The sequence below is a fragment of the Neodiprion virginianus genome, chromosome 7 (assembly GCF_021901495.1).
Source record: "Neodiprion virginianus isolate iyNeoVirg1 chromosome 7, iyNeoVirg1.1, whole genome shotgun sequence".
Lineage (NCBI taxonomy): Eukaryota > Metazoa > Arthropoda > Insecta > Hymenoptera > Diprionidae > Neodiprion > Neodiprion virginianus.
In genome coordinates this window covers 7783470-7807463 of record NC_060883.1, presented here as the reverse complement: position 1 = coordinate 7807463, position 23994 = coordinate 7783470, and the positions used below count along the sequence as shown (strand labels likewise).

The window sequence follows — 23994 nt, the reverse complement described above, 5'->3', positions numbered from 1 at the left end:
GCGGATCCAATATGGCGGATGAAAAATCGAAAAAACTACCAAAATAAAATGATTCTGGCCGAAACTTGTTACTTGGGAGTTTTTGGGGTTAAACGAAGTAACGTTTGAAGTTGTAAATAAACTCTGATAAGGCTAGGACATGGAAATTTTTGAGGCGGGGCGCTGTGAAAGGGTTAAAAACGCGAAAAACTGAAGAATACTATAATAATTCTAAAAAAAAGTTCACGAAAAATTTAAAAATATAGTATCTATATCCGTTCGATTTCACTCCACGATGCATCACGCATTTTATTCACAAGACTACTTTCTGCGAATTCACTGAACCGTTTGTCCCTCAATATCGGTACAATATTGTAAAATTTAATACATCAAAAGTAATATTAATTTTGAGAAATAGCCCTGAATAATCAAAACGAAAAAAACCGTTAATTCTTAGCTCATTAATCTTCTCAATTCCGACAAAATGTTACAGTACCTACACATAGATATATCATGTACAAGTCCACGTTCTGCAGATGAAAGATTCTATCTCGATTTGTTTGGCAAAAAATCGTCGAAGTAAAAAAAAAAAAATTATCGGCACGAACGCGCTGCCAGATGAAAGTCTCTTAAAATAAATACCGACGAAGGCGATCGAAGCGAAGGCGAAGGTAAGAATCGTACTTTCAATTTGTTATTCAGCGTCTTGCGTCTTGCTGCTTGTTTTTTAAGAAATTTCTCTGATTAGCTCCATGAGATTGTTATTTTAAATCACCAATTATCCCTGTTGTTAATTATCCTCGTCTCGTCGAAGCAATCGAGTTCTGGCAATAATTATTTCGCTTTATATTCTACCGGTTCGAAATTTTTTTAATTGGCCGATCAATTTCTTGTTTGTCTCTGCAGCGCCTCGAACGTTCGTCTCCTCCCTTTTTTCACCCTCGAACTCCGTCTCACCCTGAATATTAGCCCCTCTCATTCTTGCATTAAATTATCCGAATTTCCACATGCACGATTTCTTTTATAAATTAATTGTCACTTCGTACGCTGAACTATTATTCTACGATTACACGTTAGAAAATCGAAACATTCAGAGAAACTAAATCAACTACAATAATTAAATTATTCTCCCCGTCAGTGTGACGAAAAATTCGAATCTACGCCACAAATTTTACAGTGCAAACAATTTGTAATGCCAAACTTATAATAAAGCGGACGAGACGAGGCTGAAAACAATCTTGAACAAAGCTCAACAAATAATTGTCTCCGGCTCACCTGCGCTCGCCGAATATTTTATACATATTCCGTTACATATGTGTGGGTAGATTTCTTGGTATAAATTCGTTGCTTGTATTATATGCGTAAATCGGACGTACAGACACAGCATAGCGGAATGGACGCCGGACTTATTTGAGGAGCTGATATGTCGGTAGAACCGCGTTATGCAAAGCCGAACTGTTCTGTGTCTGACAGGCTATTGGATCGAGTGACGCATTTACATCCCTAATTCGGTATCAATATTTTACTATATTGGCTTTGTGTAAACGGTTTTCAGATACAATATAAACAGTCTAGGGTGCTTCGTTTGAGACGACTATTTTTTTTTTTTTTTCTCACTCCATAGACGAAATATCACTCTGAACATATAAAAAAAAATTCCCACCAAAGCCTAGCTCTTAATTTTAATTTTAAGTACTCGCTAAATGAATTTGAAATTTTCCCATTTAATTAACACGTAGAAATAATTTTTTTGTCAATTATCTGTAGCATCGCGAGTTTTCATACTATTTAATTGACCATGGCCGGAAGTTTTAGAGGGATCCTTCCTCTTCAAAAGTTCCTACAACTAATTTAGAATGTATGAAGTATCTCGCCAGTAAAAAATTGTAAAGTTGATTTTTGCTAAAAAATTATGGTTTTTTTTCATTTTTTTCATAAATTACTAGTTCTACAGCAAAATTGTGAAGGACCTTTTTTGTAGAGAATTTAATTTCCTACAAAAAAGTTTTATCAGCTGAAACTGTAGAACTGATAGTTTCCAATATAAAATTAAATAATCATAAGAAAACTATAAATATCACTATTTTATCCGCATATTTGACAATTTTTATACCCAAATTCTTATAAATGTAATAAAATAGACGTGATTGTAATGTATCTTAATCTTCAAATGTCTTCGCCCGACCATTCTGAAGTCTTCGCCAATTACCGCTACTCTCAACCAGAGAACATAGGTTTGTCCTCCAACTGTTTTATTGACCACTTTTTTATATTATTTACATTAACATTTAATGATTTTAATATTCTCGATAAGATTTTTCCAATCTAGCTATTTATTGTAATTAATCAATTAAAAAAAAAAAAAAGTGAGACATCGGGGAATCGAACTCAAAACTTTCAATTCTTCCATGTACATTGTATAAAACTCTAAAACTTCCGGCCATGGTCAATTGAATAGTATGAAAACTCGCGATGCTATAGATAATTGACAAAAAAAAAGTTATTTTTACGTGTTAATTAAATGGGAAAATTTTAAATTCATTTAGCTAGTACTTAAAATTAAAATTAAGAGCTAGGCTTTGGTGGGAATTTTTTTTTTATATGTTCAGAGTGATATTTCGTCTATGGAGTTAAAAAAAAAAAAAATAGTCGTCTCAAACGAAGCACCCTAAATTGAACACGATGTATAAGTACATAAATATTAAACGTGTGTATGCATCATGCAGATTATTGATCCAGTTATCGCTGACGCTGTTCTACATATAAACGAGATTGTGAAAAATTTTCGTATCTTTCTCAACGCCATTTCCAACGCGGAAAGTACTCTTCTTTGCATCCTAATTTCAGTACTGTAACCGTACGTTGCAATTATTTTAGATACACGGTGGGAAAAATTTAAATAAACATAACGTCTCAGCAGGTTCACTTTATGTTTGAGTTATTTGTTACATTTCTTTTAGTAAATATGACACAAATTGTTGCAATTTTAACATTTAAATTGTCACATCAATATTCAATTTGTACTTTGGACTTCTTTTTTCCACTTTTTGATACATTAAAGAATGGTTAAATCGACATAAAATTTTAGTCGTCCTGCTGAGATATTTTTTTCTAACGGTGCAGGATAAAAATTACGAGAAATCATTGCTCAAAGACCGAAGATCATCCTATTAGCAGTATAATGATCGATTTTCCAAGTTATTTAGATTAAATTTGAATTTTAACAGCTTCCACTCCTTGACCGGCTCCAAATTCGGTAAAGACAGAAACTAATTCAAAATCCCAATTCTCTGTCCCGATATTTATATATTGTGTATATATAATAGATAGGTAGATCTAGAGAAATTACGTATTTCTAAAATAATCCGAAGACAAGAAAAAATTGAAAACACTGAAATTTTTTTTTATGCAAAGCAATGGAGAGCTGGGATTATCCGATTTTCTTTTCTATGAATTTGGTGCCGAACAGGGGGTAGAAAACACTGTAATTCAAAGATACCGCAAATAAAAATTACCTTGAAATATGACGGATCTATTTACCACGCATGCAATAAGGGAAAAAAATTGATGATACCGTATATTTTACTATCGACGAAAACATCACGTTCGATGTATAAATTTCCGATCGTTACTAAAAATTTTCGACTCAACTTATGCGAGTGAAAAAATGAATATTATCCAATTGGTTTAAAAATTTTATCTCTAAACTGATCAGCCCGTATATAAATCATATATCTATCTATGTACATCGACATAATTCGATGTAGAATTTTCCGCTCGACACGATAGTCAAGTAATTTTTCATCTATCGATAGCAGGAAACGGAGTCGGATTATCAAATAAAAAAAAGATGTTATGCCGTCGGTAAGTAGGATTTCTTTCTTCTCAATTTCTTAATCCGACTCCATTTCCGACTTATGACGACATAATTCGATGCAGAATTTTCCGCTCGACACGATAGTCAAGTAATTTTTCATCTATCGATAGCAGGAAACAGAGTCGCATTATCAAATAAAAAAAAGATATTATGCCGTCGGTAAGTAGGATTTCTTTCCTCTTAATTTCTTAATCCGACTCCGTTTCCGACTTATGACGACATAATTCGATACAAAATTTTCCGCTCGACACGATAGTCAAGTAATTTTTCATCTCTCGATAGCAGGAAACGGAGTCGGATTATCAAATAAAAAAAAGATGTTATGCCGTCGGTAAGTAGGATTTCTTTCTTCTCAATTTCTTAATCCGACTCCATTTCCGACTTATGACGACATAATTCGATGTAGAATTTTCCACTCCACACAATGGTCAAGTCACTTTTCATGTATCGATAGCAGTTTTTGAGAAAAATGCAAAGAACAACAAATTATGTTGTTTTCTCGGAACACCGGCTATCCATATTAAAAATGACTTCAGATTTGAGTTCTAGAGGGTTATAGAAAACCTCTGTAAACAAAAATGCCGTCGTATCCCGTATATTTTCAATTCGGACCTATTTTGACTGGACTATGAATAAACTGAGGATATTTGAAGAATTGAAGACAAATATTGAAGTATATAATAATTTGTTGGAGAGTTGCACAGAGATTGCATTGAGCAAAAATACACGCCTTATTACATAATGCGGATCGATGGAAAAATATGAGGTGAATAAATAACGAAGGGTAGGTATCGGAAAAGGTTTTCAATAGCCGATCCTTGTGCCAGTAGGAGCTTGCGTCGAGGGTATCAGGTGACGATGGGTAACTCAGCCTTTGTAACCACCCTTCCCTTCCTGTCACTAACATGACGCGCACCTGTTCGCAGGAAAATTCACGCCCGAGTACGTACGGACAATGCCTAATTTCCGAATAGCAAATTACGATAAATTACATGTTTATTCGATGAAAGGATTAATTATTGTATTATCTTATCGTATATCTGCGACGCGGAATTACTTTTCCATCCCTTATTTCTCAACAGATACATAATTCTCGATTATTGTATCATGCAAATAAAGATATACCTCCCTTCTTCTTCTTCTTCTTCTTCTTCTCTACATACATAACGGGCGTTCCAAGTCAATTCGACCAGGGTCTGACCCTCACTCTCTTGGATTCGATTCGCGATTTTTTTACATTTTTGTTCCACCTCTGAGCATTGTTCCAACTTTATTTTCCGACGCCCCTACCCCAGCGTTTCCAGAGCTGCGTATTTTTTTTTTAAATTATGAAAAAAATTACATAAATGCTATGGCCAAAACAAAAAATATCCCATCCAAAATTGAATTTTTTATCAATTTTCAAACTAACTAATAATTTCTTTTAATCATTTTGATTTTTTATTTATTTTTTTTCTTGATGTACGTTCCCTAATATAACAATCTGGATATTTTGAATAAAATTCAAAATGGATAACCCAAAAAAACTAAAAAAAAAAAAATTGGTTCCATTTTATTTTCAACCTTAATTAAAAGCCTGCAGGAGGATAAGCAGTTGATTTTATTTCAATTAATAGTTGCTATCGATAAAAGCTTACGATTTGTCAAGTTTCAGCCCTTGAAAATTTACTTTTTTTATTTATAAAATTTATTTTCGTAAAAATTGGTAAAAATTCATATGTTTTGAACGACTCAATCGATTTGGCTGAAATTTTGAGATGTATAGATATCACTAAAGTGATACTTCCCAATAGCGGACATCTTCGGGACTAAAAATATTGTCCGTTATTCGGAATAATATTGACGTGTAAATTGTGCTTCTCGAGATTTTTAGACTGTTCATTGTAAAGAGGTTTCCGATGCTGGGAGGTGGCGGTTAAGAGAAGTTTCACTGTATAAAAAATGACGGAACAAACCCGAGAAGATTAGGGTCAGACCCTAGTAGAATAGACGTGTAATGCACCATGTATAAAACTCAACATCTCTCTGTCTGGAAGAAATGCGTATTGATTTTTACAAATGTATTATTCCAAACTAAAAAGACTGTGAATAGAGGAGAAAATGAATACAAATTCCACTAGTATTTTTTAGTAACGAGGAAAAATGTTGTAAGTCGAGCAAAATAAAATACAAATAATATGTAATTCACAATTGAAATTTTGTTATTTAGAAACTGTAATTAGACAGTGTCCATATTCGTAAAGGAAAGTCTGAGTGTAGCGCAATTAATTGTATAAACGCAATACACTTAAACCAAACTACGTCATGCCATGGCTGTAATTAAGTGTTTTGGTAATGATTTTCCAATTTTTCTTTATTTCCGCACAATATTTACAAACAATTGAATTCGAACTTTACATATAAATTCGAATTCTACGTACTTATACCTGTTCATTTATTACAAGATAATGTCAAATGCACACGAAATGCAGTTTGCAGTTATACGCGTGACCGGAAATTATTATATCAGAGTGAACTGCACATTAGCGTACTTACCTTTGGAAACTAGTTTAATTACTGTCTGAATTGTTACATTTCAATTTCACGCTGTTGGCAAATACACTGTATTAGAATCGATGGCGCCAGTTAATGACTATTCAATTATTTTAATATTTTTATTTATTTATATTATTATTACACTATTCACTTGACCACTTTTACATTTCAAGACAAATAGCAACGTGAGTGTAGCTAAACTCAAGATTGATCTTGCCTTGAATTATGGTCGTTGATTACATAAATGGAAATTAATGTCGTTGGAATTTTCATATTCTATGTATACTTAGTCCATTGGGCATTGCTTTTTTTCATTAAATACCGAACCTTTCCTTGGGTGTAGTGGTAAGCTTTGAAATTTGAAAAATGGTCAATAATTGTTTGACTTGTACTTGTTACACTCGAAACGACGATCTTCAAAAATTTTCACACGATAACTTAGAAACCGTTCGTGCAATTGTATGGAATTAAAATAATTGGTACACATTTCATTCTATTCAGGTAACGTTATAGGTATTGCAGGATCTAAAATGATTGGTGGTTTGATGAATGAGTTTTAGATTAAATACGTGATAAAATTTGGTAAATTTAGTATGTTTTTCGTAATGTTATAATTTCACCCTGACGGAAATGATCATGTGTTGAACAATCATAAAATCTTATGAAAGAATTCAGTATTTAATTTATTACATAATTTATCTAATAAATTCGATAAAATAAGAAATCACATAATAAATTAAAAACGCACGAATAACTATATATACTAAATAGTTGACTATGTGATTTTAGCTCTAGTATATCCGATGATTTTCGGGTTCGTATCTTATTATGTGATTACTTGTGTATAAAACAGAAAAAAAAAAAAAAAAAACGAGTACTATTTGAATAGTGAATAAAATCAAAACGTGTTACCGATTTCCGAAAACTATTTTCTATTCGAAAATAGAAAAACGAGTTTTTCATTTCGCGGTTGAAAATCTGGAAAACCTTCATCCGGTGTAGAGATACACGCTCTCGAAAAACAGGTTTGGAAATGTGGATAACAGACTGAAAAAAATTAATAATAAAGAATGTTCAAGACAATTCCGAAAAACTGCTGGCTTTTAGATATTATCCGAGATTTTCTTGTAAAGTAAGAATCAAAACGCGCGCTTCAAATTCTGTTTTCGGGACATTCAAGAAAGTCTACTGTCAAAAGTCGTCTGTAAATGATGTCGAGAACTTGACCAAAATTGATTCGTGCTAAGGAAAAACTGTTATTTCGCCATTTTGAAATTTCCTAAAACTCAGTTAGCCGTAATGAAACAAAACACACTCATATTTCGAATTGTTAGTTCCTTGTAAAACATTGTAAAATTAATAAAATAGTAATTTTTTACCCCAATATTTCGTTACGATAACGTTACTAACTTCAACCTCGTTTCCGGCAGCATTAACCGTAAACAGTGGACATATTGAACCGTAAACTGAATTCCGCTCCTGACGAATCTTTAATATTAATTTTTTTTCAGTCTTCCGGCGACTTCTTCTTAACCCGATTTTCAAGAGCGTGTATCTCAGCAGCGAATAAATATTTTTCAGATTTTCAAACGCGATATGAAAGATTCAGTTTTCTAGTTTCAAGCAAAACAAAGTTTTCGGAAATCCGTCAACGCGTTCGAATTTTATTCACGTTTCAAATCGATCCCGTTTTCTTTGTTTTTTTTGCCCACCCTGTATTTCATCGTATTTCAAGATAAGTCGTGTAATAAATTACACGCTGAATTCTCATATAACATTTCATGATTTAACGCATGGTAATTTTCAGTAGAGCACGGAGGCGAATCTTTTGTTTCGGTGAATATACCGTAGCACCATGTGTAGTACTGTACATAATTGACATGTTTAAGCTCTACATAGGTATGTTATTACTTACTTGAACGTGTATGTAATTTCGTACGATTATCAATTAATTCCGACATCCAGTAGATTACACAAGTGGTGAAGTTACGCAACGCGTTCAATAATTAAACGTTGCATCGGTGTGTGCATGGCAGCATTGAAAAGCATTCTCGAAAGCATTCAAAGGAGTACGCGTATAATTGAATCTTATGGAAGATGTGTAAAATATTCGATCTCGAATATTGAGTGGATAAATAAATTCGAACTAAGAAATATATGCGTCACGGGAAATTCTTAGCCATACACCAATTGAGTATTTGAATGAAATATTTTTATTTCATATTCTTGTAGATTGGAAAAAAATATTTTGGACGTATTTTTTATTTTTTTCGATTGAATTAAACTTGCCATTAATATAACAGATTGAAAACTATAACATTGTGACGTCACCCATGTTAAGATATATCTATATACATATATATTAAAATCAGTGAAATTCAATCACCTATAACATGAAAAATTATCATTTTTAACGAAAAACAAAAAATGCGTCCTCATTATTTTGGCTTGCACTGCATTATGCAACCCTAAAAATGGGAAAAAAATTTCATTCAAATACTCAATTGTATGTATATTTAAAATACGCACTTGGAATATTCGTCCTATATTTATATACAAACAAACGGATGGTCAGCATATTTATTTACATATTTACAAGATATGCAATTTTATACGTATGTAGGTATGCAAGGTTTGAGTTTCGTTACGTATGCAGTTTACGCCGCGATGGTGCAAATTTCGCCTACCTATAATAATTGCATTCAGGTTCTCGCATCACTCTGAATCTTTGAATACGGCGTGCGTAGAAATATCAAGTGGTTTAGCAGCTTTCAATATTCTCGACGACTAATTTACGTGGGTCGCGTGCATAAGTGTCCTCAAATTACGGAATGAATATTCTCTAGACGTTACACATGTCATGTATTGTAAACTACCGGTGTTCAAAATCAAATTTCCCTCACCGATTCCATATCACGTTGAAGTTAGTAACGTATCGTAACGATTTGTGCTGAGGAAAAACCGTTATTTCAAGATTTTGAAATTGTCTGAAATTCAGTAAACCGCAATGAAACAAAACACACTCATATTTCGAAATCACCATGTTGAAGTTAGTAACGTTGACTTAACCAAACATCGTGGAATAAATCGTTGTACAATTTTAGAACGAATGTTAAGGAGCTGGCGTTTAGAATATGAACATGTTTTTTTTGTTATGATTTACAGGCTGAATTGCAGACAATCCTGAGGCTGCAAACTATTTTCCTGAACATGCATCGTTAAACTTCAACCGCATTGGAAATGTTAGTTCGTTTAAAATCGTTGTAAAATTAAGAAAATAATGATTTTCGCTTACCAACTTCAAGCTCGTATTTACTTTATCTTATGGAAAATTATTTATTTCATACGATGACAAATAAACGAACAGTTGTTTTCCCATAAGTCTAAAATTTCAGCTGAAGATCGCACAAGATTTTAGAGGTATTTGTTAAAACCGACTTTTTTCTGATCGGACATGCATAAACTCGGCTCTGAGAAATATGGAAATCTTTTTAAACAAAATCATCGAAATTATTATGTAAAATCGTATAATAACATGGTACCATTCGTGGAAAAACAATGGGAACTTATCTTTAAAAACTTTTCTCACGGTCCTGTAAGAAAATTTATACATTGTTCTTTAATTTGATTTAATTTGTAATATTTTCAACAGCGATTGACCAATCTTTTTTCGATCGTTGGTATTTATTCCCACAGATCCCTTTAACGATCTGGCAAAAAAACTGACTATACGCATAATTACGAATGTGAGTTCTGAGATTTAATAACTCGTCAACTATTTTCTATGAAATTACTTTTTATATTATAAAAAACGATTAGGTACAAATAAATAGCAGTAATTGTTTATTCCTCATTATATGAAAGAACCAGCAATAATATAGATTTAGTACATTGTACAGAATAAATGGTTTTTGATGGAAAAACTAAGCTTGTAAAACAGGTCTTTGATGCTTTCCTTCAAGTGAGTCATTAGCAGCAGCGTAACCGGTGCCTCCCTGCAAAACGTTCAGTATGTTAACAACAGTTGCACTGTGAAAATTTTCATTATTCGACATGTAACAGAAATCATGTGAAATTACCCTCTGCAAAACTATGATATCACTTTCTTTTATCGTACTGCCATCTAAGGGATGAATCCAATCCTTCTTTATTATCTTTTCCACGCATTCCATTGTAACGACGTGTCCTCTGTGATAAGAAAATTTTAGTTAAATCGAGCAAATACTTTAGGTTAATAAAACACCTGATGCAGATATTTCGATTGAAGAGCGGAATTTGAATTCAGGAGAAGAAAACATTTTTCGTTATCTCACGTTAATCATTACTGTTGGTAACTTTGTGGAAATTTGGTTCAAAAAACGACCGAAAACTGATTCCTTGTGTTACAAAAGTTTAAACTACAAATTTTCTGGAACAGTGTATGCTCAAATTCCAAAATAGAAAAAAATCTTGTCTAATCAGTTACACATGTGATTCTGGCTTGAACAGTTCAATTGAAAACAAAAAAAATAATTATTTTTGAGAGAAAACGTACAGAAAAGAATACTTTTATGAAGATTGAAGCGTCAATTATTTTCTTCTCGCAAGAACAATCCCCTCTGAAAGAGACTTACTCACGTTGTTTTTATAACAGCACAAGGTACACTGTTGCTCAACACGTCATGCGTTATGGGGCACATATATCGTGCCTGTTTAAGTATTAGTGATTTTTTGTCATCAGGGTCATTGACCTCTGTGAATTTGACCGGTATGAGGTCCTTCAATTTTAAAACCTGCCCGCTGACAGGACAGTAGATATTTTTGTCGGGCTTTTGTAGTGTCACTTCTTTGGCTTGCGGCGTTTTTGCCGGTATCCAAAAACTGGGCAACGTCTTGTCTCTTCCATTGCTCATATTTGAGATTGACGAGCTGCCAGGTTCATCGGCTGGCAATTTGTTTTGGGAGACGATGTTTTTCTCAGCTTTCAAGAAATTTTGAAGCTTTTGTAGTTCTTCATTAGCAGATTGCTCCTTTGACTGTTCCTAAAAACAAAATTGAAAGCTAGAGATTATTTTTATTTTGAATTTGCATCAAGTACCAAACTTGATAATTGTTCAGCTATCAACCGATTTTTCTAACGTTCATTCAACAGCATGCTAATTTTTTGCTCTGTTCTGAACAGAAATTTTTTCCACCATAGATTTGGTTATATGCTAGGTATGAATTAGGCACTACTTGTTTATACCGCATATTTAGAATCTTACCTCGTCTTTTTCCCGTTGCTTTTCATACTCCTTCAGCTTCCTGGCATACTGCTTTTTTTTAGTTAAAATATACTCCAATATCGCCTCCTTGTCGAACAAGTAGCCGTCCTTTCTGCAGACGAAATAAATACCACTCAACGATGTATCAACACTTCGAAATGCAGAGTACGAACCAAAACAGAATTTTCTTGTTAAGAGTAGAAAAAGGGTAACTCACGTTACAACTGGATATCTGCAGGGCTGTAACGTCAAACAGCAACAGTCGAAATCTTTCAAAGAATCTTTACTAACTCGCTGGCTGTTTGTTCCGTATCCCGAAGCTGCTGCATCCTTTTTCTTCTCATGATACGTGTAAACCGCTCCTGCGGTGCAGTTTCTTGCATGACGCGTCATTTCTACCGTTTGTACTAAAAATTCTAAACGAAGCTAATACAAGTCACTTGTCACGGATGAAAATCACTGATTATAACAATAACAACAAGTTCCGAGGTTAGGAAATGAAATGCTGCCAACTTCGACGAGCAATTGATTGCTAATGGCATTATGGCACAGTAGTGGAGGGCATAGACCCATCATAGACCACGGTCTTACATACAGGTCTTGCAACTCTGGTGGTGGGGGTGACTCAGCCCCGACACACGCTGCTAAAAGTGGTTCGCAAAATGTCCCTCGATTCTGCCGCCAATCTCCACCACTAGTGGCGCTAGTAGTTGTCCGAAAAGCTTGCGCGCGGTCAGCGAGCGTGTCAAAAGTCTACTAGCGCCACGTAGAGGAACTAAAAAACGGTGATAAAACGCGTACAATTTTTTAGTATACGAGCAGTGGTGAGTGTCACGGGGCTGGGGTGACTCACTTCTTCAGTCCGCATTCAATAATTCTTAGATTGGCCGCAAGGGTCGCTGTAACCTAGTAGGGTCCATAGACTTATAAAGATATAAAGATAGACTGAGCGCTCTTATGAGCCGCCTGAAGCAAACATTGAAAGGAGAGAAATATGCCGGGAGTACTCCTTTCTCTCTCTGACAATATTGAGGATTGAGGCGGTAGAGGAGAATGACGCGAACTTATGCGCCTATATATACAGCTGTTCCACTTCCACTGCTCCGTTGTCTCCCACCATGACGCCGATTGAAAAGAGGGAGCAGTACTCCCGGTATATCTCTGTCCTTTATATGTAATTGTCAGTGCCTCTTATAGGAGCGCCCAGTCCACGGTCTTATATACAGGTCTGGAAACTCCATTGGAGGGGGTATGTCGCTGATTGAAGCAATTTTTGTGTTCACTAGTTGCCACTAGGTTCGTTGCGATCTTATCAACAGCGGCGGAGGGGCCGGGGGTGGGGTCCAGACAAGACCGTGGTATTCGCATATTATGTATATGGGTATTGGCTCACTCAGGTTCACTCATCGTATTTATGAGGTTGTTATCCTGGTAACTAGACCGCAGCGACAACTGGTGGTGCCGCTAGAATCGAAATTTGGACTCGCTAAGCGACACGAATAATCGTGGCTCCCAGCATAAGAGTTTGCAGACCTGTATATGTATAAGACCGTGGCTCAGTCTACCTTTATAAGTCTATGGTAGGGTCACCCGTGTCGACTGTGAGCGACAGAGATAGAAAAAATTTCTCTCTGTTGGCGCAAGCGCGCTACAGCCAAACTTCAATCAACCACATTAATTACTTTATTGATATCCGAAATTGCGGATATCAGATATTAATACTATAAAAACGGTTTGCGACAACAGCCAAAAATAACGAAATTTGAGGTTCTGTAACTCAGCCCTACTGGATAATAGCGACGCAGTGCCGAAACCGTAAACTACAAATTGATTCAATATCTGAGTCACTCCTAGCCGACTCCCACCACCAGAGTTGCAGAACCTGTATGTAAGACCGTGGCATAGACTTACATATGATAGCGGAGGGTGACTCGGTGTAGCAAGGCTTAGTACTCATTTCCGTCACATGGAGCAGTGCAGTTTGGCGTAAGCAAATCAAGCTAGAATGGGAAAGTCAAGGATGGGCTATGAAAAAACGTAAACAATATTTTTAATCAATGAAAAATAAGTGCAATGCTCATTAGTACTTAATATTTCTCTTTACGAACTAAATACGTGTAGGGTTATAATGATTATTTATTTGACACATGTATACGATCTTTTGCAGTAATAAATATCATAACATTATCAGATGTAATCATTTTTTTTACCGCTCAATTTGTGGCAAGAATAGTTATTTTTTGTCGTCAAAAAAAGTTAAGCTCGTTAATTGCCAAAGAAACTGTGATTCCTAAACTGAGTACACGACATTTAAGACACTAGTGCATATATTTATATAGTATCGACGTAAGGCTGATAACCCTGGTTTATTTTTCGTACGACTTTGCCGGGTTTGGCCCGGCTTGTGTTTCACGTATTATCAATCATGCAACTGATCACGCCGGTAAAAGAAGTTCCTAATAACATAACAATTATCGCGTGCAAAACGTTGGTAACATGCCATCGTCATCGTGAAATTGAAAAGTTAAAGAAATCCCGTGCAAGAAATATGTACGCCGACATTATACAACGCCTAAATAAATGTCCATCAAATACATAAAAGTGTATCATTTATATTTACCTGAATACATCAAATTTTTTACAGGCGACACTAGCATCTCTAAGACGCTCAATTTATTTTTTCAAAGGTTTTTACGTAGTCAACTTTGATGTGCAAATATTGTGGAAAAATTTCGAAATACTTCATTTTTAGTTCCAAGCATTTCAAGAATTTTCCCATAATGAATGTTTGTTTGCTTTGTTGAGCACTTTTAACATTATGAGCTGCAAACATTCGATATCTCAAGTTTTGAAAATAAAAGAAAAATTCTGACAGACTTTTCGCTTTGCAAGAAGCACGTCGAAGATATGTAGAAGGATGAACCTATTTTATGAGTTTTTCCTAAAATTTGGAAGTGGTAATTGGGTTTTAATTAAGAAAAATCACGCAAGTTCTTGTATTAATATAAATATGAATAATGAAAATGAATCTATTACAAGATTCGTTGCAAATTAACTGGAATGAAGAATTAGAAGACTTGTGGATTTATTTCAAATTTTGATAAGCTATTAAAATTCTCTTTCAGTAATATGAATTTTTAGAAGTGTCTCGACAAACAGCTGAAAACATTTATTACACCTTTTGTATAATATTGATGTACTTATCAAACCATATTTTTCTTCTCAATTGTTAAAATGATAGATATTGATTATTATCAAGTCGTAATTTTTTGAAGCGCTAGTAAACATGGGAAAAATCTCTTTCTCACCGGGCAAATTTTGAAATATTCAGAATTACATTATTAACATTATTGAAAAAACAACGGTAGCATTTCAATAACTGATTTAAGGGGAACAATCCGATGGCTTTTAAATTGTTAAATCCTCTTACCAACGCAACATTATCCGTAAAGTCAATTTTTATCCTGTCGGCTGTATACGGACTACCGTTGACGAAAGATACTCATAGTTCTAATCTGCTATTCCGCATCAAATTAAGTTGAAGCGAGAAAAGTTGGACCTTGCACTGTTGCACATTTATTGAATTTCAGATGAAAATGTTGAAGGGGTTGTTCATAAAGAGATACGTGATTTGTAGCCACTTGCAATAAAAAGAATACAGAAAACGGTAATCGAAGTTAGTATAAAGCAAGAAGATAAGCCGAGAATTTTCTTGCACGTATTTATAATTAAACATACAGATCACTTTGTCATAAACCATAATCATCCTTATTATACGAGAATATATATTTTTTTTAATATCTAGTGTTACAAGTGCGTGTCATAGATTTTTATTATTGTTAAGTGAAAAACGTGTCAACCCAAAAAGTACAGATACGTGACTTTAGAATTTGATATACGTAACAAAAAAAAAAAAAGTAGATGATTGGTTATGCAACCTTCCGAAAGCTTGGAGGCTTCTGTGTCCAATGATCTATTGTTTATCTTTGAGAAAAATTATTAACGATAGCGTCGGAGACGTGTTTTTGTTTGCAAAGCTATGCGAGAAATTTGAAAAATATCGAAAAACTTAACTTTCAAGAGTTTATATGTGCATATACATGATTTTGGAAATGGGTGAAGCAAGGCAAAAAATTATAGCCCAAACTTTGCAAAGAAATTAAAACCGTCTAATTCAGTTAACAGCAACATTTGTCAAATCTCAGAACCAACTTTCTACGAATGAAAAATTTCACGGTCAACAGTGATTGATATCAATTTAAACTAGTTTTGCCACTTGATACTAATTCTTTTTCCCGGCTATCCATTCTCTGCGTAGAGAATTAGAGATTAGTGACGTGTACTTACGCGTAAACGATGAAGTTGTCTAGTTCAAGATTCAGTTCAACCCGTGAGTTCAACATCCGCTCGTCGGAACTCGTTCTAATTCTTCTCGTTCAACGAGCAGATTCGTATTTTTACAATTAATTTCAATTCAAAAACTTGAATCAGAAGTTTCATCAAATTTTTTTTTTTTTTTTATTAACGTAATTAAAAATGAACGCTGTTAATCGTAATTATTAAGTCGAAACTGAAGAATAAGCCAACACTATTACGTTATATTACGTACTTGTGTGAAAAATGTGCAGATAGCGGGCTGTAAGCCGGTGCTTTTGCTGGGGGACCAAAGACTTTATTTCTGGATCGATTTTTGCCATTCTTGCACTCGGGCGCTTTTCCTTTATTGCATATGAACATATCTTCCGAAAGAGAACAATATTTTGCATGTACAGTGCTTTTTACTAAAAAAATCCCGATGAAATAATTAGTGTTAATTTTTATTTCATTCTTTCAAATATTGAGCTTCGTCTGATAGCTTCATTCGATCCCAAGATCGTGCCCTTCGATTTTCAATCTTCTGGGGATTTTATTTCCAAGCGAATTTCTAAGTTCCTCATAAATTCGAACCACATTAGTTTAACAATAAGTAATGTCTAGAGCAAGGCTCCGATTTTTTATGGGGGAGAATAACATATCCATGTTATTCTCTCAATACGGCAAAGGTCTGCAAAATGAACAAAAAATTGAAAAATACGATGTTCAACTTATTTTTGGTGAGATGCTAACGTCAGAATCTTGTCTCAGAAAAGACCAATGGATTGTTGGAAGCAGAACACTTTTGAAACTTCCGAAAGGTCTTACAACCTTTTCGCTATGTTTTTGTGACAAAGATACCGAACTTCGAAGCCTGCACGTATCCAAACTTCTTGCCACGACCTTAATTGACGCATTTATTGGAGCGATAAACAGTTCAGCATGAAACCATGCGTATATAATTGATAAGGATTTGATTACAAATAATCTGGAAAATCCATCTTTAGGTGACATCAGTCTTTATGGTTTCTTATATCCAATTTAGAAATTGTAATTAATTGACATCATTTTTCAAAAAAGTTTTATGAGTGGAACGTGGGATTGCTGTGCATTAAAGTACGTTCAATTGTTATTAATTTACTTGACATCGGCGAAAATTTATTCGGATACTATTTATCGATGTCACTTTTGTTTATGTATATTTGGATTGCATGTTCCAACAATTGAATTGATACTGTAACTTCTGTCTCTCGGAGTTTCAACATTTAACTAATAATTTTCTACCGAATTGATCAATGAATGATTTTCTTTCGCGTTTATTCATAATAATTTATGAATTTCACCTCCTCAACACTACAATACTCGGTAAACTTTCAACTTTCATCCTAAACGACAGAATTGCAAGTCATATCGTCATTTATACTGTACGGAGAAACATCTCGTAACAAAAATTCCACCACTGACAGGTAATTTGTGGGCACTTTGTACATTTTGACAATATTTCTTGGTAAAAATAGGAAAAGATAATTATTTTTTCATCAATAACGTCTTAAAAATATGAGCATTTCCTATAATTCTGACTAAAAAATGTCGTCAACGTTTACGAGGTGGGTATGGGGATTCTTGTTACAAAAGATGTCACGATTATAATCTAGTTCACTTTTCTGAGGAAATAAAATTCAAAAATGACTCACTACTGATGGATATTTTATGGCCGGATATCCGGCCAAACCGCTATCCAGCACATCCCTAATATTATTATTATTAGGGGTCATCGGCAAAGTGCAGAACTTGCAGGTAAAATAGTATCGACTTTGTCGGGTATATGTATTATATTCTCAAACTCGAAAATCCTAATAATCAACATGGGCACTGCCATAAATGTATAATAAAGCGGACAGATATGGGCAATTATAATCTGGGCCATTTGGTAATAAATTTGTGAACAATCTTGCGTTTAGGATCAGCGGACAGAGTCGTAATCTTACCAGGTAATATGAGTAGAAGTTGTAAAAAGTAACCTTGATCGTCTTTAAATTTGTTTTTTATTACTTTTGTGATAATGATTGCCTGAGGTTCATCGGGGCTTGCTACAGCATGGACTCAAACATTAGTAACAATCGAGTGTTACCTTATTTCCAAAAAATATTTACAAGTAGTATTTTTGTGTAGAATGGTCTGGGTTTTCCAATGCAAATAAACTGTGTTTTTAAAAAACCATGGAAATCTAACGTAAGTTGTGGAAATTATTTTTATATGTCAAGCTGCATTTCTGTTCGCAATGAAGGTATGAGCGTGATTGAAGATACATAACTCCGGTTAACGGTACGAGTTACGTATTAAACATATGTACTGTAACCTGGCATTTTTGATGCCCGTTACAAGTAGCTCCCGGAACCCCGAGCGAAACCAAAATTACGGGGTTTCCGAGATCGAGTAACGAAGTATTTGCAAAAGAGTGGCAGAACTGGAGTCACGCATCCGAAATTCCGAGAGGGGACACTGTAGCGAATAGCTAATTAGATATTTCAGGCTATTCGTTTCTTTTCCTTTTCGAGTTTCAACGGTTTCAAGCAGGAAGTCAGGGTTGACTGAGGATATATACTTCAGTCAACGCTATTTCAGTAGTCGCGTGCCAAGGATACTATTGTTGTTATTTTTTGATTGTTATCATTATTTGCAAAGCAGCTGTATAATGTAGTGGACCGGAGAAACAAATGTAGGCAGGTACATGTAGAGGAACGAGAGCGGCGTCTTCATTTTATATTCGCATATACAAGACTGATTAGAGCAGAGGATGAGATACGACTGGCTGTTCAAGAGACACTCGCAGATCACGCTAATAACGCTTGAGCAACATTCCAAGCTTGACCTTACCGGGTTTCGCTCTGAGGGGCAGTGGTGTTACCTTTAGACTATGTTACAAGCTGTATTTTGGTTTTTCACATATAATTCAGGTGAACGTATTTGCAGTGATTCTATTAGTATAAATACGTAATTACATCGTTAAGTCTATGATCGTTACAGACATCCATTCATCTTTGATAGCTGATCGCGGTCTTAAGGGGGGAAATCAGTTTAGACCGATCGAAAAATCGTCTGTTTTTTATTGCATGAATCGTTAGTATAACTATTCAAGAATATGTGGTCAAAATTTCAAAGCAAAATTCTCATTAGTTCGAATGCAATGAGCACTCAAGTGACCACCCGTCGGTTCTGTGAAGAAGCGCACGGTAATTATAACGGAGTGGTCGCCCAGGCCCTTTTTTCCAGCTACCTGCCTCAATACCGCTGTGCTATTGAATAATAGAATGACGCATATGAGCAAGAAGAGGGATTGCTATATGGTGCTGGAATAGCTGATTAACCGGTGAGCATTTTTTATAATTAATTACTGCCGTGAATTTCTCGTTTTCGCTACATTTTATTTCAAACGCGTTTTTCTCGAAACGACTTTTTTCGACTAGCGTACATTCTAGCTCAAAAAGTTATTGATCAATCGTTCTAAAATTTGGTGTAGATATTCTTTATTCAATTCCACGTAACATGAACCAAATTCGGGGATTATATTGTTATTAAAAATATATGTTTTTATGCAAGAAAGATGAAAAAATATAGTATAAAAACATGACATTGTGTTCAAACACCTCAAAAACATGCAATTTTCAATTTATTTGATCAAAATTAGGTTCATATTCTTAGAAGATATGTTTTTAATGAAAAAAAAAATCCTGATGATTACAGATAAAAATTGCGATGTCAGGGATGTACGCCAGCCAAATGCTCGGATGGCAATCGCCCATGGACTGCACGCGGTAACTCCACTATTTCCGGCGGAAATCGTTTGAAAAAATTTTAAAGTGTACTTGAAAACATAAATAAAATATCCTCCAAGTTTAAACAATTTGTGATTATTCCTTCCTGGTTAAAAAAAATCATGAAAAACAGCAAAATTTCGACCTCATAAACCGGTTTCCCCCCTTAACCCAGGTCCTGGCATATCGACAGTATGGACTACGCTTAGGCCAGTAGAAAACGGCCAGCTGGTAGAAAGAGATAGCCACTGGTGGCGGTCAATCTCTGTCTCTTTCTATTCAGGAGCGTAGCAATATGACAGAGAGAGAAAGCAGTTGACCCCCACCTCATTCCTTCTGTGTAAATCTAACGGATACTTTTCGAAGGCCTTCATGCTGGGATTGCATAGTCGATGGCCTGGAAACTGCTCAGAGTTTAGTACTGCTTTCAACCACGGCACGCTTTTTAGCGCTACAGTCGCGGCCAATTCTCAGTACACTGGTCAGGCCGCAGCCATCTGATTTCACACTAGTTGTGGCTAAGAATTCGTAGGAGTTGGACGTGTCTCGTGTGATATTACGTTAAAGCGTTCGGCTACTGAAGTTTGACGTCCCTATCAAATGGCTTTTTCGCAACCAAATTCTAGAGGTAAGGATCTGAGATACTTCATACATGGTTATGTGTAAATTGAAAGTCCCAAAAATTATCGCGACTCCACGTATGCCTATTGTTTTTCCCCAGAGCTAGAATACAGAAAAATACTGGAAGAAATACAGTTGAAGAAGCAGCTACTTTTGAAGCAGGGCGTTACGCCTACTCTTGGAACTTCTTTGACTCCGCTTGACGTATCACCCGCTACTCCTGCTGCGAATGAGGTACGTCCGTCAAACGAATCCTTTAGTTTCGGATAAGATTAGGTTGGTTGAAGTGAGGTTAGGTTATGTTTTGTTTGTTTAAATCACGGTGTAGGAATAATAGGTGGCCCGGCTGCCGCTCGGCTGTGATTATTTTTGCATAATTCGGTACTTCTCCACCAGACGGATATGGGTCAGTAAGACCACTGTAAACAATGATGGCGGTATGCGGTGCTCGAAAGAGAGGAGGGTAATTTTAGGTTAATCATGAGATGAGCGTGTCATATTTACAAAAATATGAGCAGAAGTTGCAGTTGAAAACATAAAATACCAAAAATAATAACAAGTTATAAAATATGTGAAACATATAAAGCAATACAAAATAAATAGAAGTCATAATAAACCTATGAGGTTAAGGTTCGCAACGTTGACGCAACAGAATAATCGAAAACAAATTTCAACTTTGAGGGTTCGAACCTTTCAAAAACAGTAAATTGCACTACATAATTTTCCAAGTTGATTAAGACATTGTGTCTCACTATTTTGCAATTATAACAATATTTGAGTCACAAAATTGTGCTTTTTCCGTGTATCCTATTACGTCAACGTTATGAATTTCAAGCTGCTGAAAGTTACGTTTTCATCAATCAATAATTTTCTCTTTTCATGGCTCTGCTTTAGAACATCCAGAGTATGAATTTTCGCCCATGTTTGCATTCTCATAGTTATGTAGTAATGTATGATATGATACAATTTCATCCTTGTGTTGTTCGCTAGGAAATGAAAAGCTGTAATTCTGTATCATATCAGACACAGTAGGTTCATATACAAAGTAATTCTCAGATTCTATGTGCTCACAGAAGTATTTGATCAGGGTTGAAATGTTTTTGGCAAACATATTGAGTCCTTTCTATAACTATCCCAGTAAGAGCAATTGAATCTCTCCATTTATTATATAGATCGATTGCTTTGGGAACGGTGAAAAAAGATATATCTTCCCTACACTCGTCTTGCGCACGTCGATGACAAACATGACTCCTGCCCATATTTAAATAATGTTTTTTTTCTCATAGTTTATAAATATCGTGTTATTGATTTGTTTTGAACACTGCGTTTTGCCATTATTGTTTACAATGGTCCTACAGATCTGTAACCGTCTGGTGGGCGTGCAACGAATTATGCTAAAATAATCACAAGCACTTGGCATTGCGGGGATAGGGTAGCCCGACCACCTATTATTGTTACACTGTGGTTTGAATTCACGTGGATTGCAACATTATCGCACTTTAAATTTTTACCCTATCAGCAGAATCCTGCGACAACGGTGGATGGTATAGCATTGAGTGCTTCTCAAAGTGCAGCCCTTCAGAACGCACATGAAGCCTCTACTGGGTTCTTCGTTGCCCAGGACTCGGCCTTTGGTAACTTGATCCTGCCAGTATTCCCGCGGTTTGAGATCCAGTGAACTACTATCAGGCATATACAAGAATGGTTATTGTGACTATAATGGTACCCATGCGATTCAGAGAGCTGGAAGAGTGTCTTCAACAATTAGATGGATTTGAAGAGCCAAAAATTCGTCTTGAACAATATTCCACGAGCGCTCACATCGGGGCGCACATCCTGCACACAGCATATACACACTTTGACGATATAGGAGGAAAGGCTATTGCTCACTTGGGTGCAGGGTGTGGGGTACTATCACTCGGGGCCCGACTTCTTGGCCCTAGTCATGTCGTCGGATTTGAAATTGATGCCGATGCGCTGTCCATGCTCAAAAGTAATTGCCTTGAGTTAGAAACTGATGTCGAGGCAGTTCACTGTGACCCCAGTTGTGATGAATCTGCCTTTTGGCTCAAAACGCAATGTTAGAACGGACGTCAACTTTTTGGAGACAACAGTTAGTATTACTTGACATGCCGTCTACTCTCTCCACAAGACTAGCACCCGGGATCATGTGGTTACGACTGCAAAACGCCTTGGAACAACGGCAAAAATCGTCGCTGAATTACGATACGATCTTCCTGGAGCGTACAAGTTTCACAAAGATACTTCCATTGATGTCCAAGTCGATTTTATAAGACTTGAATTGGATTAGGTAAACAACATGAAAAGACACTCATCCTCACTAATCAATTTCTATGTGTAAGCATAATGGAAGATTTAATAAATTTGTACAGAAATAGTGTTGTAGTTCTTTTTTTTTGTTTCATTGTTATTTCTACCTGCATAAATTATGGTTTGATTTTTTCACAGTTCACTCGAATTTGATCCCTTGAGCCAAGGGTAATTCATTCCCATAGTCGATTGTTATTGTTACCCGTCTGGCATAGTGTTTCCACGCATCACTCCCACTCCTTGTCCTCATCCAGTCGCTTTTTTCTCGACCAAATGCTCCAATTTCTGCCCCGCTATATATCAGTATCTACAATACTCTGGTACGACAGCGCAGTTAGTGGGCAAACAAGGAAAACAGTTTGGTCACACTACGATAACAATCTCCACCACTTAAAAATAGCAGAGTTCCCAGGCCTGTGTGCGTTGACTGAGAATATATCATAGTCTATGGGATATATGTATAAAGACTGACCATGATTATGTGGCAGCTTTGGTTGTCAATTGCAAAATATATCACGTGACTGGGTTTTTGTGTACCCCAAATTGAGAAAGCAAAATGAGTGTCAAGTATGTCACAAAGCCTTTCAGTCAGTTAAAGAAAATGATACTCTTGGCGAAGAAGAATCGATTAATATGAAAACCAGAGGTGGTTCAATTCATGGCAATATATTTCTGTTATCTCTTTCATTAGCAATTGAGAAATACTTCTGTAAGCACATAGAATCTGAGAATCAATCTGTATATGAACCTACTGTGTCTGATATGATACAGAAGTACAGCTTTTCATTTCCTTGCGAATAACACAAGGATGAAATTGTATCATATATCATGCACTACTACATAACTATGAGAATACCACAATGGGTGAAAATTCGTACTCGAGACGATCTAAAGCATAAGCGTGAAAAGAGAAAATTATGTAGGTTGATGAAAACGTAAGTTTTAGCAGCTTCAAATTCATAACGTTAATGCAATAAGATACTCGGAAAAGCACAATTTTGTAAGCACACTTAACCAACTTCGAAATCACAGTCGCCGAGCCGCAGCCGTACCACCTATTATTCCATATCATTCTTACACCGTGGTGCCGGTGTTAGCCTAACTTTTTGCAGATGCTTTACGATACCGTCACGAGCGCATGCGCAATGCCGTAAGATAGAGATGAAGCTACATATTGTGTGTATATATATCAGTGACATATTATGACGCTATCTCTTTCGGCTCGCTCATGGAGACTAGA

The 23994-nt window shown here is 35.6% G+C and overlaps 2 protein-coding genes and 2 long non-coding RNA genes across 5 annotated transcripts; 2 read left to right on the top strand and 2 right to left on the bottom strand.

Moving 5' to 3' along the window:
- Positions 1-1593: 1593 nt before the first annotated feature.
- On the bottom strand, positions 1594-23749 carry LOC124309123 (uncharacterized). The gene is made up of 3 exons (XR_006909179.1): positions 23737-23749; positions 14508-14510; positions 1594-2308 (listed from the first exon to the last, which is right to left on the bottom strand). It is a non-coding gene; the product is annotated as an uncharacterized LOC124309123 (long non-coding RNA).
- Positions 10218-12186, bottom strand: LOC124309118 (nitric oxide synthase-interacting protein homolog). The gene is made up of 5 exons (XM_046772394.1): positions 11852-12186; positions 11635-11746; positions 11009-11412; positions 10471-10579; positions 10218-10386 (listed from the first exon to the last, which is right to left on the bottom strand). The coding sequence occupies exons 1-5, from the start codon at positions 12025-12027 to the stop codon at positions 10315-10317; spliced, it is 873 nt and encodes a 290-aa protein (XP_046628350.1). The 5' UTR covers positions 12028-12186; the 3' UTR covers positions 10218-10314.
- On the top strand, positions 19259-19888 carry LOC124309124 (uncharacterized). Its single transcript, XR_006909180.1, has 2 exons — positions 19259-19357; positions 19732-19888. It is a non-coding gene; the product is annotated as an uncharacterized LOC124309124 (long non-coding RNA).
- On the top strand, positions 20300-22121 carry LOC124309119 (SOSS complex subunit C homolog). 2 transcript variants are annotated; one of them, XM_046772397.1, is made up of 3 exons: positions 20300-20430; positions 20524-20657; positions 21946-22121. In XM_046772397.1, the coding sequence occupies exons 1-3, from the start codon at positions 20403-20405 to the stop codon at positions 22099-22101; spliced, it is 318 nt and encodes a 105-aa protein (XP_046628353.1). In that variant the 5' UTR covers positions 20300-20402; the 3' UTR covers positions 22102-22121. The 2 variants fall into 2 exon arrangements, with proteins under 2 accessions (XP_046628353.1, XP_046628351.1); XM_046772395.1 differs by having other exon boundaries at positions 21943-22121.
- Positions 23750-23994: the final 245 nt, after the last annotated feature.